At 42.4% G+C, this 13,437-nt stretch overlaps 1 protein-coding gene and 1 non-coding gene across 2 annotated transcripts in view; both read right to left on the reverse strand.

Annotated features, from left to right (window-relative positions):
- The window catches only part of LOC110505246 (WD repeat-containing protein 43), a 41,467-nt gene that overhangs the window by 13,776 nt on the left and 14,254 nt on the right, over positions 1-13,437 (reverse strand). Inside the window, exons 8-12 of the mRNA XM_021584350.2 lie at positions 10,267-10,426; positions 8,068-8,154; positions 7,225-7,347; positions 5,025-5,165; positions 209-327 (exon numbers count right to left, since the gene is read on the reverse strand). Coding sequence (XP_021440025.1) covers positions 209-327; positions 5,025-5,165; positions 7,225-7,347; positions 8,068-8,154; positions 10,267-10,426 — 630 coding nt within the window. The remainder of the gene's footprint in view (positions 1-208; positions 328-5,024; positions 5,166-7,224; positions 7,348-8,067; positions 8,155-10,266; positions 10,427-13,437) is intronic.
- Positions 5,296-5,432, reverse strand: LOC118944386. The gene has a single exon (XR_005039612.1). It is a non-coding gene; the product is annotated as a small nucleolar RNA SNORA15 (small nucleolar RNA).

Genomic DNA, 13,437 nt, shown 5'->3' on the forward strand with positions numbered 1-13,437 from the left:
GACTTGGTTAATAATCTACTAACGTGCCATTGAGCAAAGCACTTAACCCTTATTGCTCCTGTAAATCGCTCTGGATAAGAACGTCTGCTAAATGACTCAAGGTAAATAAAGATTTAGCGGCAGAATTTAGTTTGTCTTTGTCTTGCATCAACGGGAATGTGAATATCATCAACATCTGATCATATCCAATTAGGGGGTGTTCACTTACGTGTATGGATGCCCTTGCATTCTCTTGGTGAGCTCTTCCACCAATGGCAAGACGGCAGGGATGGGTAACCGGGAAACGGTTTTCTTTATTAAGTTATCCTTCCGGGTCTGAAACACATTCTGTGGGGCAGAGGGACTAATGTCAATGAACAGATTTCAGAAAAACTGTAAATGTATGTCACTGACAAAAAGCGGAAGGGTCAGGGATCTTACTTACCAAAACACTCCATACCAATTTACCTTTATTCTATAAACTACAAATAAAGCGGAAGATCAAGATTGGATGGCTGAAACGCCACAAAAATTATGCGATGGGGGCGGTAGACATGCTTTATGATTCTGAATGTCAGATACCAATTAGCGATGTGACAAATAAAAAAAAAAAAAAGGTTCAATGTTTCAAAGTACCATTGTCATTTAAACTTTTATTAAATAACATTTACATGCATTCACAATTCAGATATGGTCCTGTGTATGACCACTACGGGGCAATGCAGTTGGATCTACAGCAGTCCTGGCAAACTACCAGTTGGCGCTCTCCTTACTGCTGTCCCCCACCCACTCAGCAACGATGGTATATTTTAGGATCTCTGTTGTGTGCCTCTCCTTGAAGTTCTCAGTAAATGGGACTTCAAGTCCCACTTCTTAATGTGATGGATCACTGCAGTGATGCATGTCGGCATATTCATCAACGTCCAACAATGTGTTGTCATCGCCACATATGGTTTGAGAGCTCACGCTGTGTACTTGCAGAGCCATCATTGTACAATTACTCCATCAGGGCAGTCACGTTTTTCTCAACATGGTATTTGTAGTCAGGTTCTAGATATACCATTAGGGTATTGAAGCGGACATCCTCAACCCATTGACGATGGCTATCAACTGCAATTCTGTAATCAGCACTATGATTTTCTCACTCAGTCCCTTATCGGTCAGCAATGGTTTGTACAGCATTGCACCTGTACTGCCAATGTAGCTAATTTCGACCTCAAAAGTTGACATTTTCTTATTATAGTATTGTCATAGAGGACTTTGCTGCTATCGCTTTGCTGTCTCATTGCCATTTTTCAACTCAACAATGACATGCGGAGTGCTTGATCTCCGTTGCAAACAATTTTAAAGATGCACAACTACTTACAGCATGGAGAATTAACTACATTTGAAGTCAGAGGTTTACATACACCTTAACCAAATACATTTAATCCTAGTAAAAATTCCCTATCTAGATCAGTTAGGGTCACCACTATTTTTAGAATGTGAATTGTCAATAATAGTAGTGAATTATTTCAACTTTAATTTCTTTCACCACATTCCCAGTGTGTCAGAAGGTTACGTACACTCAATTAGTATTTGGTAGAGATGTTTAACTTGGGTCAAACGTGTCGGGTAGGTCAGGGCTTTGTGATGGTCACTCCAATACCTTGACTTCGTTGTCCTTAAGCAATTTTGCCACAACTTTGTAAGTATGCTTGGGGTCGTAGTCCATTTGGAAGACCCATTTGCAACCAAGCCACGGATGCGTGGTCCCATGGTATTTGTACAGATGAACATGGTATCTTCAGGCATTTGGAAATTGCTCCCAAGGATGAACCAGACATGTGGAGGTCTACATTTTTTTCTGGGGTCTTGGCTGATTTCTTTTGATTTTCCCATGATGTCAAGCAAAGAGGCACTGAGTTTGAAGGTAGGCCTTGAAATACATCCACAGGTGCACCTCCAATTGACTCAAATAATGTCAATTAGCCTATAAGAAGCTTCTAAAGCCATTACATTATTTTCTGGAATTTTCCAAGCTGTTTAAAAGGCACAGTCAACTTAGTGTAGGTAAACTTCTGACCAATTGGAATTGTGATGTAGTGATTTAAGTGAAATAATTATCTGTAAACAATTGTTGGAAAATATCCTAACAGACTTGCCAAAATGATAGCTTGTTAACCTCTTGAAATTAGGGGGCACTATTTTTAATTTTGGAAAAATAACGTTCCCAAAGCAAACCGCCTATTTCTCAGGACCAGATACTAGAATATGCATATAATTGACAGCTTAGGATAGAAAACTCTAAAGTTTCCAAAACTGTGAAAATATTGTCTGTGAGTATAACATAACTGATATTGCAGGCGGAATCCTGAGAAAAATCCAATCAGAAAGTGACTCTTATTTTGAAAACCCTGTCTTTCTATGCATCCCTATTGCCCATTGAAAGGGATATCAACCATATTCCTTTTTCTGTGGCTTCCTTAAGGTGTCTACAGCCTTTAGACGTAGTTTCAGGCCTTTATTTTGAAGAATGAGCGTAAACGACTACATTGAGTCAGTAGCCAGCTGATGGCTCTCAAAGTGATTCGTGCGTAAGACAGAGGTAGTCATATTTCCTCTCGCTCCTACTGAAAAGCCAATTGTCCCTGTTGATATATTATCAAATAGATTTGAAAAACACCTTGAGGATTGATTATAAAAAATATTTGCCATGTTTGTTGATATTATGGACATAATTTGGAAAAATGTTCGGCTTTGTCGTGATTGCTATTTCCGGTGAATTTATCAAGATAACGTGACCAACAAAAGGAGGTATTTCGGGTATAAAAATAAATCTTTATTGAACAAAAGGAACATTTGCTGTCTAACTGGGAGTCTTCAGTGAAAACATCCGAAGATCAAAGGTAAACGGTTAATTTGATTGCTTTTCTGATTATCATGACCAAGCTTCCTGCTGCTAGCTGGACATAATGCAATGCTAGGCTATCGATAAACTTACAAACGCTTGTCTTGCTTTGGCTGTAAAGCATAATTTCAAAATCTAAGATGACAGGGTGATTAACAAAAGGCTAAGCTGTATTTCACTATATTTCACTTGTGATTTCATGAATATGAATATTTTCTAGTAAGATTTTTTGACCGTTGCGCTATGCTAATTAGTGTAGTTGATGACAATTCTCCCGGATCCGGGATATTTAACAAGAAATTTGTTGAGTGGTTGAAAAACTAGTTTTAATGACTCCAACCTAAGTGTATGTAAACTTCAAGTGTATTGGTGAAATTGTGCCGTTTCATTAGGATGGGGACCTGTTGGTGCAGCATTTCCCAAACACCTACTAAGCTGATTCAAATTCAAACTCATTATCCAGCGTTGATCGTTTGAGTCAGCTGTGTAGTGCTAGAGCAAAACCAAAAATGAATACCCCTTGGGGTCCCCAGGACAGTTTGGGAAATGCTATGTTAGTGGTAGTTTTGTGATAACTGCACCGCAGAAAAACATTATGGGCCCGACATTAACATTTAAACGTCACTAGTAACAATGACAAGAAGCTGCCGTGTGTGGAATCGTAGGTGGCTCATTTCAGCAAGTTCTTGTTACCATGTAATGTTGACTGACTTCATGTTAATGCTAAGATGGCAAAACTCCACTAGCTAGCTAGCCAACCAACAACTAAAGCATTTGAAAGACAGGTGCTCATTGTGCAAATGTCTTTACGTTCAATATGCATTGAGACTAAACACAGTGAATTTGGAAACCATTCAGACCACTTCACTTTTTCCACTGTGTTGCGGTATAGCCTTGTTCTAAAATGTATTAAATTAATTGTGTTCCTCAATCTACACACAATACCACAAAATGACAAAGCAAATATTTATAAAAACCACAGAAATAACTTATTTAAATAAATATTCAGACCCTTTTCTATGAGACTTGAAATTGAGCTTAGGTGCAACCTGTTTCCATTGATCATCCTTCAGATGTTTCTACAACTTGATTTGAGTCCACCTGTGGTAAATTCAATTGATTGGACATGATTTGTAAAGGCACACCCATCTACATAAGGTCCCACAGTTGGCAGTGCATGTCAGAGCAAAAACCATGCCATGAGGTCGAAGGAATCCTCCATAGAGGTCCGAGAAAGGATTGTGTCGAGCCACAGATCTGGGGAAGGATACCAAAAAATTGCAGCATTTTAGATCCCCAAGAAGAGGCCATCATTCTTATAAGGAAGTAGTTTGGAACCACCAAGAGACTCTTCCTAGAGCTGGCAGCCCAGCCAAACTGAGCAATCGGGGAAGAGCCTTGGTCAGGGAGAAGACCAAGAACCTAATGGTCACTAACAGAGCTCGCCTTTCAACAGGACAACGACCAAAACAAAGCAGAACTGGCCTCGGAATGTCCTTGAGTGGCTCAGCCAGAGGCCGGACTTGAACATAGATGTGCTTCGACACTCTCCATTCAACCTGACAGAGCTTAAGAGGATCTGCAGAAAAGAATGGAAGAAACTCCCCAAATACAGATGTGCCAAGCTTGTAGCGTCATACCCAATTAGACTCGAGGCTGTAACTGTTACCAAAGGTGCTTCAACAAAGTCCTGAGTAAAGGGTCTGAATACTTACATAAACATGATATCAGTTTCTACATTTGCAAAAATATCTAAACCTATTTTTGCTTTGCCATTATGGTGTATATTAATGAGGGGGGAAACACAATGCATTAACTTAATCCATTTTAGATTAAGGCTGCAACGTTACAAAATGTGCAAAGTTAAGGGGCCTGAATACTTCCCGAATGCACTGTAGTTTACATGTTGTCAATTTGTTTTGACCCCTAGTTGAGCACGCGTCGGTTTTGTTGCTCAAAGCATTCACTATAGTAACAAAAAAATTCTGTTTTGACATCACATGATCACTGGAGACTTTGGATATTATGAACCCCCAGATCAGTGAGAAATATTTCATAAATTTTTCTGAACAATACAGGGATCTTGTGGTGTGTTGCAAGTGCCTTATCTGGCATATCGGAGCCCATATATTCAAAAATAAAAGGGTCCGCTCACATTGAGGATGTTGGCGTCCTTGCTCTCCAGACCCTGCACCAGTAGCACCGCGAAGTTGTCCGTCTGCAGAGAGGGGGTTTCCTTGACTCCGCCCTTCTCACGTGACAAGTCGATCTCTCCCAGTCGCTCCTCTATGGACATCTGGGGAGGAAAAAGTTGGCGTAGCAGTGGATGGGTTAACAGCGAAGTAAATGAGGCAAGGCACAAGCAGTTTGCTGCTAACAGATACAACTTGAGAGAAGGGTTATAGAGTATTTTATTTGCTGTGCTACAATGTGTTCACTCCTCCGTTGACTGGCTAAGACACAGGATAGCACTCGGCCTTAGTAAGAGAGGAATGAAACGATACTTTTGCATGGTGTCTGACTGCATTTACTACTGACAGAGTAACACAGAATTCGTCCATGCCTAATGGCAGCAACAGGTCCTCTGTAGCTCAGTAGAGCATACTGCTTGCAACCAATGTTTCCTCTAAACAGTGAGGGGCACGCAGCTCCCCTGAGACTTCCACAGAATAAATATCAGCCCGCACAGAGAAGCACGAGATGCGAGTTTCACCCCTCAGCTAACACAAGCAACATTTCCCTTGACTGTGGGAATTATGATCGAGGCAACAAGACACTTTTCTGAGTAGGATTGTATTGCATTGACATGCAGGACATGCAGTCTGTACTCTACACACCAGTGCCACAAAGCCAAATCAGAGCAGCAGTAGGCCTATATGCAAACAGACCATTGCCATTCACTTTGAACTGGACTGTGTTCAGAATGAGCGGTCATAAGTAGATGGGCTTCTTTTGAGATCAGTGAGAGCTGTATGTAGCCACATGTGCGCATTTGTTCATATCCTTTGCTAGTTAGTGAGTTATTAGCCCAGTTATAGATGCTTTAGTCAGAAATGAGAAGTGATTGCTTACTACAAGAGCACAAAAAGACATTTGAAGAGTTGGGTAAAGAGCTTTGTCTAAGGGGCAGTGTTGTATTTTGAATAAGCTAAGTATAGAACAATTTGTCTGATTCTCAGTAATAATGTTGAGGGAATAATACATTTAATTTCTACCTTGTCTGAAGGACAAGTGGATAAACAGGTTAATGTCAAGCACTGCAGCATATTTTTTTTTATCTTATGGAATGTAGGCCTACATTGAACACCACACATTGGCTGCTACTGTAGACTCAACGATATAACATTTTAACATGGAAATATGATCAAATTGCAACAAAAGCATACTTGACCAGTGTCTGAAACTAACTTAGTGGGTACAGCCTCAGTGTTCATAGTAAAAGTGCGCTTGAAGTTAGAAATTTCACAACGTTCAAGTTTGTGCACAGCAGAAGCGAAATTTGTCCAGTGCCCAATTTTTCTTTGAGGGTACATTGCTTGCAACGCCAGGATAGTGGGTTTGATCCCTAGGAACACATGCATAAGTTGTATGCACACATCTAAGTTTTGGTTAATGATATATTATTTAAACATTTCGCTGAGTGAAACGCCTTCAGATCATCGCTTATAATCTAATCTCTCGTGGACAGACGCACCTAATATAACTTATCGTAGCGTCTGTCAGACTCAGGGATGCGACAACTAACGATAAACTTTGTTCTGGTGCGCAGAATGTCACTGATCAAACTACGATTTCGCAAGTGTTTATCTTTCAAATTTCAGAAAGGGACATTTGGCAGATTGACAAGAGTGGAACTACCGCTCTGCTTAAGCAACGTACTTTGCCTATGCCTGCTGTTTATTGTATTTTAGTTTGTATTGCCATTTTTTTTTAAATGTGAGTTACTCACAATTCAGCATGTGGACGACGTTTGTACAATATTCAGTAAAAAAAATACAAATAAACATTCTCCTTATTCTACCATCTTCTCTAACAGTCTGCCCCCAGAACTAAGTCATGCATCTGGGGCGACAGGTTGCCTAGTGGTTAGAGCGTTGGGCCAGTAACCGAAAGGTTGCTAGATCGAATCCCCGTGCTGACATGGTAAAAGTTAATCCACTGTTCCTAGGCCGTCACAGTAAAAAAATAATTATCTTAACTGACTAGCCTAGTTTTAAAAAAAATTAAAAAATTAAATCTGCCAAAACTAGACAACACTCATGTTCTGGGTTTCCAAGACAAATCTTCAAAAAGTAAAGGTTTTTATTGCAATCGCCAACAGAGTTGAGAAGGGCAGGTTGACAAGGTCAACATACCTCTTTGGTATCTGTGCCCTTTTTCCTCTTCTCGGATCCCAAAGCTGCTTTGACCGGCGCTTGGTGACCGGGAAGACCAGGGACAAGAACTTTGCTCTTGGCGTTAACTACTGGGGTTTTCACCTGAAAGACAAGAGCATGTATATTGAACAAAAATAAACAGGGCAACACTCAACAATTTTACTGACTTACAATTCATTTAAGGAAATAGGTAAATTTGAAATAAATGTATTAAGCACTTATCTATGGATTTCACATGACTGGGAATATTTGTCATACCTTCTAAAAATAAAAGTTAGTTTATTTAGCTAGGTTGTGGATTAGAAAATCAGCCGGTATCTATTGTGATCATTTGTCAAGGGAATCCCTGTGCATTCAAATTGCAATTGGTAAAATGCAATTGTGTTCGTTGCCTGTAGTAGCTTAAGCCCACCACAATAATGGGGCACTCAGCAAACTGCTCGCCCACACGTCGCCATACAAGTGGCCCGCGGTTGTGAAGCCAGTTCGACATACTGTCAAATTCTCGAATAAGATGTTGGAGGCGGCTTATGGTAGAGAAACTAACAATAAATTATCTGGAAAGAGGTCTGGTGGATATTTCTGCAGTCAGCATGCCAATTGCACGCTCCCTCAAACCTTCAGACTTCTGTGGCATTGTGAAAAAACTGCACATTTTAAAGAGGCCTATTACCCCAAGTACAAGATGCACTTGTGTAATGATCATGCAGTTTAGCAGGATTATCGTGAAACAAACACTTTACATGTTGCATTTATACCAGAAACGAGCCTATGCCATTTAGACCAGACTAAAAGGCCGAAATGGCATCAACTGGGCATTACCTTGGAAACAGTAGTTTCCATGGCGATGGCGAGGGTGGTGTGGACATTGCGGGTTAGGCAGACATGTCTCTCTGCTGTGTTCACATCCTATATGGGGGACAAGGGAAGGAACAAAATGTCAGTAACTGTATAAACATGTGGGTTTTATATACAGTGCATTATCTGCAAAATTGTAATTATTCGCCTACCTCATGCCTTTTGCACACATTGTATATAGACTCCCCCTTTGTTTTCTACTGTGTTATTGACTTGTTAATTGTTTACTCCATGTGTAACTCTGTGTTGTCTGCTCATACTGCTATGCTTTATCTTGGCCAGGTCACAGTTGCAAATGAGAACTTGTTCTCAACTAGCCTACCTGGTTAAATAAAGGTGAAATAAAAAAATAAATAAAAAATTAGGAAGGTATTCAGACACCTACTTTTTCCACAGTTCAATTATAGCCTTATTCTAAAAGGGATTATTGTTTTTTTACTCAATCAACACAATAGCCCATAATGAGAGTGAACAGGTTTAGATTATTATTAAAATGTTTTAAACAGAAATCACATTTACATTAGTATTCAGACCCTTTACTCAGTACTTTGAAGCACCTTTGGCTACGATTACAGCCTTGAGTCCTCTTGGGTATGATGCTACAAGCTTGGCACACCTGTATTTGGGGAGTTTCTTCCATTCCTGTCTGCAGATCCCCTCAAGCTCTGTCAGGTTGGATGGGGAGAGCTGCTGCACAGCTATTTTCAGGTCTCTCCAGAGATGTTCGATCGGGTTCAAGCCCTGGCTCTGGCTGGGCCACGCAAGGACACTTCTGGAGCAAGTTCTCATCAAGGATCTATGTACTTTCCTCAATTCTGACAAGTCTCCCAGTATCTGCCACTGACAAACAACCCAACAGCATGCTGCCACCACCATGCTTCACCGTAGGGATGATGCCAGATTCCCTCCAGATGTGACAAAAAAGTTCAATCTTGGTTTCATCAGACCAGAGGATGTTTCTCATGGTCTGACTGTCTTTAGATACCCTTTGGCAAGTGGGCTGTCATGTGGCTTTTACTGAAGAGTGGCTTCCATCTGACCACGCTACCATAAAGGCCTGATGGGTGGAGTGCTGCAGAGATGGGTGTCCATCTGGAAGGTTCTCCCATCTCCACAGAGGAACTCTGACCATTGGGTTCTTGGTCTTCCCCGATTGCTCAGTTTGGCTGGGCGGCCAGCTCCAGGAAGGGTCTTGGTGGTTCCAATCTTCTTCCATTTAAGAATGGAGGCCACTGTGTTCTTGTGGAACTTCAATGCTACCGAAATGTTTTGGTACCCGTCCCCAAATCTGGGCCTCCACACAATCCTGTCTCGGAGCTCTACGACAATTCCTTCGACATGGCTTGGTGTTTGCTCTAAAATGCACTGTCAACTGTGGCACCTTCTATAGACAGCTGTGTGCCTTTCCAAATCATGTGCAATCAATTGAATTTACCACAGGTGGACTCCAATCAAGTGGTGGAAACATCTTAAGGATGATAAATGGAATCAGGATGCATCGGAGCACAATTTCGAGTCTCATAGTAGAGGGTATGAATACTTATGTAAATAAGGTATATTTTCTGTATTTAAAATGTGTGTAGATTGAGATTTTTTGTATCCATTTTAGAATAGGGTTGAAATGTAACAAAATGTGAAGTGTCAAGGTGCCTAAATACTTCCCGAATGCACCGAACAATAAAAATGTAGTATTTTATCTTCTGCGCTATAAATAATTTCTTGACTGGGTGAGGCACAGGACAGCATGTGCCATTACCAAGGGAGCATGGTGTCTGATTTACTGACAGATTAACACAGGTAACATGTTTGCTGAACAGTCCATCAATCTGGTCGCAATTCATCTACGTCCATATTTTCTTTTGCATTCATTTTTTCCCCCGGATATTCACATTTTCTAACTGGGTAGAAAGTCGTGTTCTGCTGAAACCAACGCAAAAACCAAAGTGAGACCAGGTCAAAGTGAGACCTGTACATTGACGAGCCACGGCACAAACGACATTCAAGTCAGGAATATTGCTCGCCTATTATCAACCTAGACTTAATAAATAAAGACAATCCTTTATTAGCTACCTGCACTACAACCTTGAGCAGTAAACGTCTACTTGACGGGTTACATTTGCGTGTTGGAGAGAACACTATTCAATTGAACTGTGCACCACTCACCAATCTCTCCATGACTGGCTGCAGGTAGCTGCCATAGGCAAGCAGGAGGCTGCGTGTGTCCGCGGTGAGGGCCGCGGCCAACAGAGGAACGGGCACGGGGATGTCCTCAAGCCCAGACATCTGGACTGTACAGGAGGGGGACAGCGGCTTCTTACAAGGCCTACATAAAAGTAAAGGTGGAGAAGGGCATTTCAAATAAACAGGGTCTTGTAAGTAGGGCACACCGTAACAAACTGGTGGGCAACAGAAAAACAACATGGTTTCTTATTGGACAGGTTCAGATGAGCCCCTCCCCTTTCCTTCCATTTCATGCCTACTGAACACGACCTAGGTATCAGAAGTGTACCAGTGTTTTCCCACTAGCCAGCTATACAGTCAATTACAGAAATCGTGGTCAACCGGGTACCTTTTCCACGTAAATTAAGCAGGCTAGTTTAAATTTCGCTAGTCAAATAAGTCTGCCGAGCCCTCTCCAGCTAGAATGAACCTGCTGCCTCAGTTTGTATGATGGCAATTTGCATATACTCCAGAATGTTAAGAAGAGTAATCACATGAATTGCAATTAATTGCAAAGTCCCTCATTTCCATGTAAAGGAACTGAATCCCAAAAACACATTTCCACTGCATTTCAGCCCTGCCACAAAAGCACCAGCTGACATTATGTCAGTGATTCTCTCGTTAACACAGGCGTGAGTGTTGACGAGGACAAGGCTGGAGATCACTCTGTCATGCTGATTGAGTTCGAATAACAGACTGGAAGCTTCAAAGGGAGGGTGGTGCTTGGAAACATTGTTCTTCCTCTGTCAATCATGGTCACTGGCAAGGAAACTCATGCCGTCATCATTGCTTTGCACATAAAGGGCTTCAGAGGCAAGGATATTGCTGCTAGTAAGATTGCACCTAAATCAACCATTTATCAGATCATCAAGAACTTCAAGGAGAGCAGTTCAAATGTTGTGAAGGCTTCAGGTCACCCAAGAAAGTCCAGCAATCGCCAGTACCGTCTCCTAAAGTTGATTCAGCTGCGGGATCTGGGCACCACCAGTACAGAGCTTGCTCAGGAATGGCAGCAGGCAGGTTGAGTGCATCTGCACACACAGTGAGGCGAAGACTTTTGGAGGATGGCCTGGTGTCAAGAAGGGCAGCAAAGAAGCCACTTCTATCCAGGAAAAACATCAGGGACAGACTGATATTCTGCAAAAGGTACAGGGATTGGATTGCTGAGGACTGGGGTAAAGTCATATTCTCTGATGAATCCCCTTTCCGATTGTTTGGTGCATCCGGAAAAAAGCTTGTGCGGAGAAGACAAGGTGAGCACTACCATCAGTCCTGTGTCATGCCAACAGTAAAGCATCCTGAGACCATTCTTATCTAAGGTTGCTTCTCAGCCAAGGGGGTGGGCTCACTCACAATTTTGCCTGAACACAGCCATGAATAAAGAATGGTACCAACATCCTCCGAGAGCCACTTTGGTCTAAGAAACTGCATCGAGGTGCTAGCTGTGCCACACTTTTTGCTAATTTATTACAAATTAAAAAAATATATACTTATGTAAATAAGTTCTCAGCACCTTTGCTATGAGATTCAAAATTGAGCTCAGGTGCATCCTGATTCCATTGATCATCCTTGAGATGTTTCTACAACTTGGAGTCCACCTGTGGTAAATTTAATTGATTGGACATGATTTGGAAAGGCACACACCTGTCTATATAAAAGGTCCCACAGTTGACAGTGCAAGTCAGAGCAAAAACTAAGCCATGAGGTCGAAGGAATTGTCCGTAGAGCTCCGAGACAGGATTGTGTTGTGCCACAGATCTAGGGAAGGGTATCAAAACATTCCTTCAGCTTTGATGGGATCTAACAACAGTCGCCATTATTAAATTGGAAGAACTTTGGAACCACCAAGACATCTTAGAGCTGGCAACTCGGCCAAACTGAGCAAACATGGGAGAAGGGCCATGGTGAGGGAGGTGACCAAGAACCCAATGGTCACACTGACAGAGTTCCTCTGGAGATGGGAGAACATTCCAGAATGACAACCATCTCTGCAGAACTTCACCAATCAGGCCTTTATGGTCCTGGCCAGACAGAAGCTACTCTTCAGTAAAAGGCACTAAAGGACTGATCAAGAAACAAGATCCTCTGGTTTGATGAAATCAAGATTGAACTCTTTGGCCTGAATATCAAGCTTCACGTCTGGAGGAAAACTGGCACCACCCCTACAGTGAAGCACGGTGGTTGCAGCATCAAGCTGTGGGGATGTTTCTCAGTGTCAGGGACTGGATAGACTGGTCAGAATTGACTGAAAGTGGCCCAGCCAGAGCCCGGACATAAACCTGATCGACAATCTCTGGAGAGACCTGAAAATAGCTGTGCAGCAACGCTCCCCATCCAACCTGACAGAGCATGAGGATCTGCAGAGAAGAATGGGAGAAACTCCCTAAAATACAGGTGTCTGTAGCATCCTACCAAAAAAAGACTTGAGGCTATAATCGCTGCCAAAGTATTTGCTTTGCCATTATGGGGTGTGGCATAGTCAAAAAGGGTCACTGCAGTCCTCATAGCCATTTAGCAGCCTTATGGCTTGGGGGGTAGAAGCTGTTCAGGAGCCTTTTGGTGCCAGACTTCGTGCTCCGGTAGCATTTGCCATATGGGTGGCTGGACTCTTCCTGACACCGCATGGTATAGAGGTCCTGGATGGCAGGGAGCTTGGCCCCAGTGATGTACTGAGCCGTACACTACTCTGTAGAGCCTTGTGGTCGAATGCCGAGCAGTTGCTATGCCAACGGGGATGCAGCCAGCCAAGATGCTCTCAATGGTGCAGCTGTAGAAGATCAGAGGGCCCATGACAAAATGTTCAGCCTGAGGGGGGGAAGAGGTGTTGTCATTCCAACCATGTTGGTATGTTTGGACCATGATAGGGCCTTAGACGTGGACGCCGAGGAACTTGAAGCTCTCGACCTGCTCCACTACAGCCCTGTCGATGTGAATGGGGGCGGGTTCGACCCTCAGTTTCCTCTATTCCACTATAACCATATTTTGTCTTGTTCACATTGAGGGAGAGGTTGTAGTCCCGTCACAACACTGCCAGGTCTCTAACCTCCCTATAAGCAGTCTCGTTATTGTTCAGGCCCACCACCACCGTGTTATTGGCAAACATGGTGTTGGGAG

Source organism: Oncorhynchus mykiss, chromosome 25 (assembly GCF_013265735.2).
Source record: "Oncorhynchus mykiss isolate Arlee chromosome 25, USDA_OmykA_1.1, whole genome shotgun sequence".
NCBI lineage: Eukaryota > Metazoa > Chordata > Actinopteri > Salmoniformes > Salmonidae > Oncorhynchus > Oncorhynchus mykiss.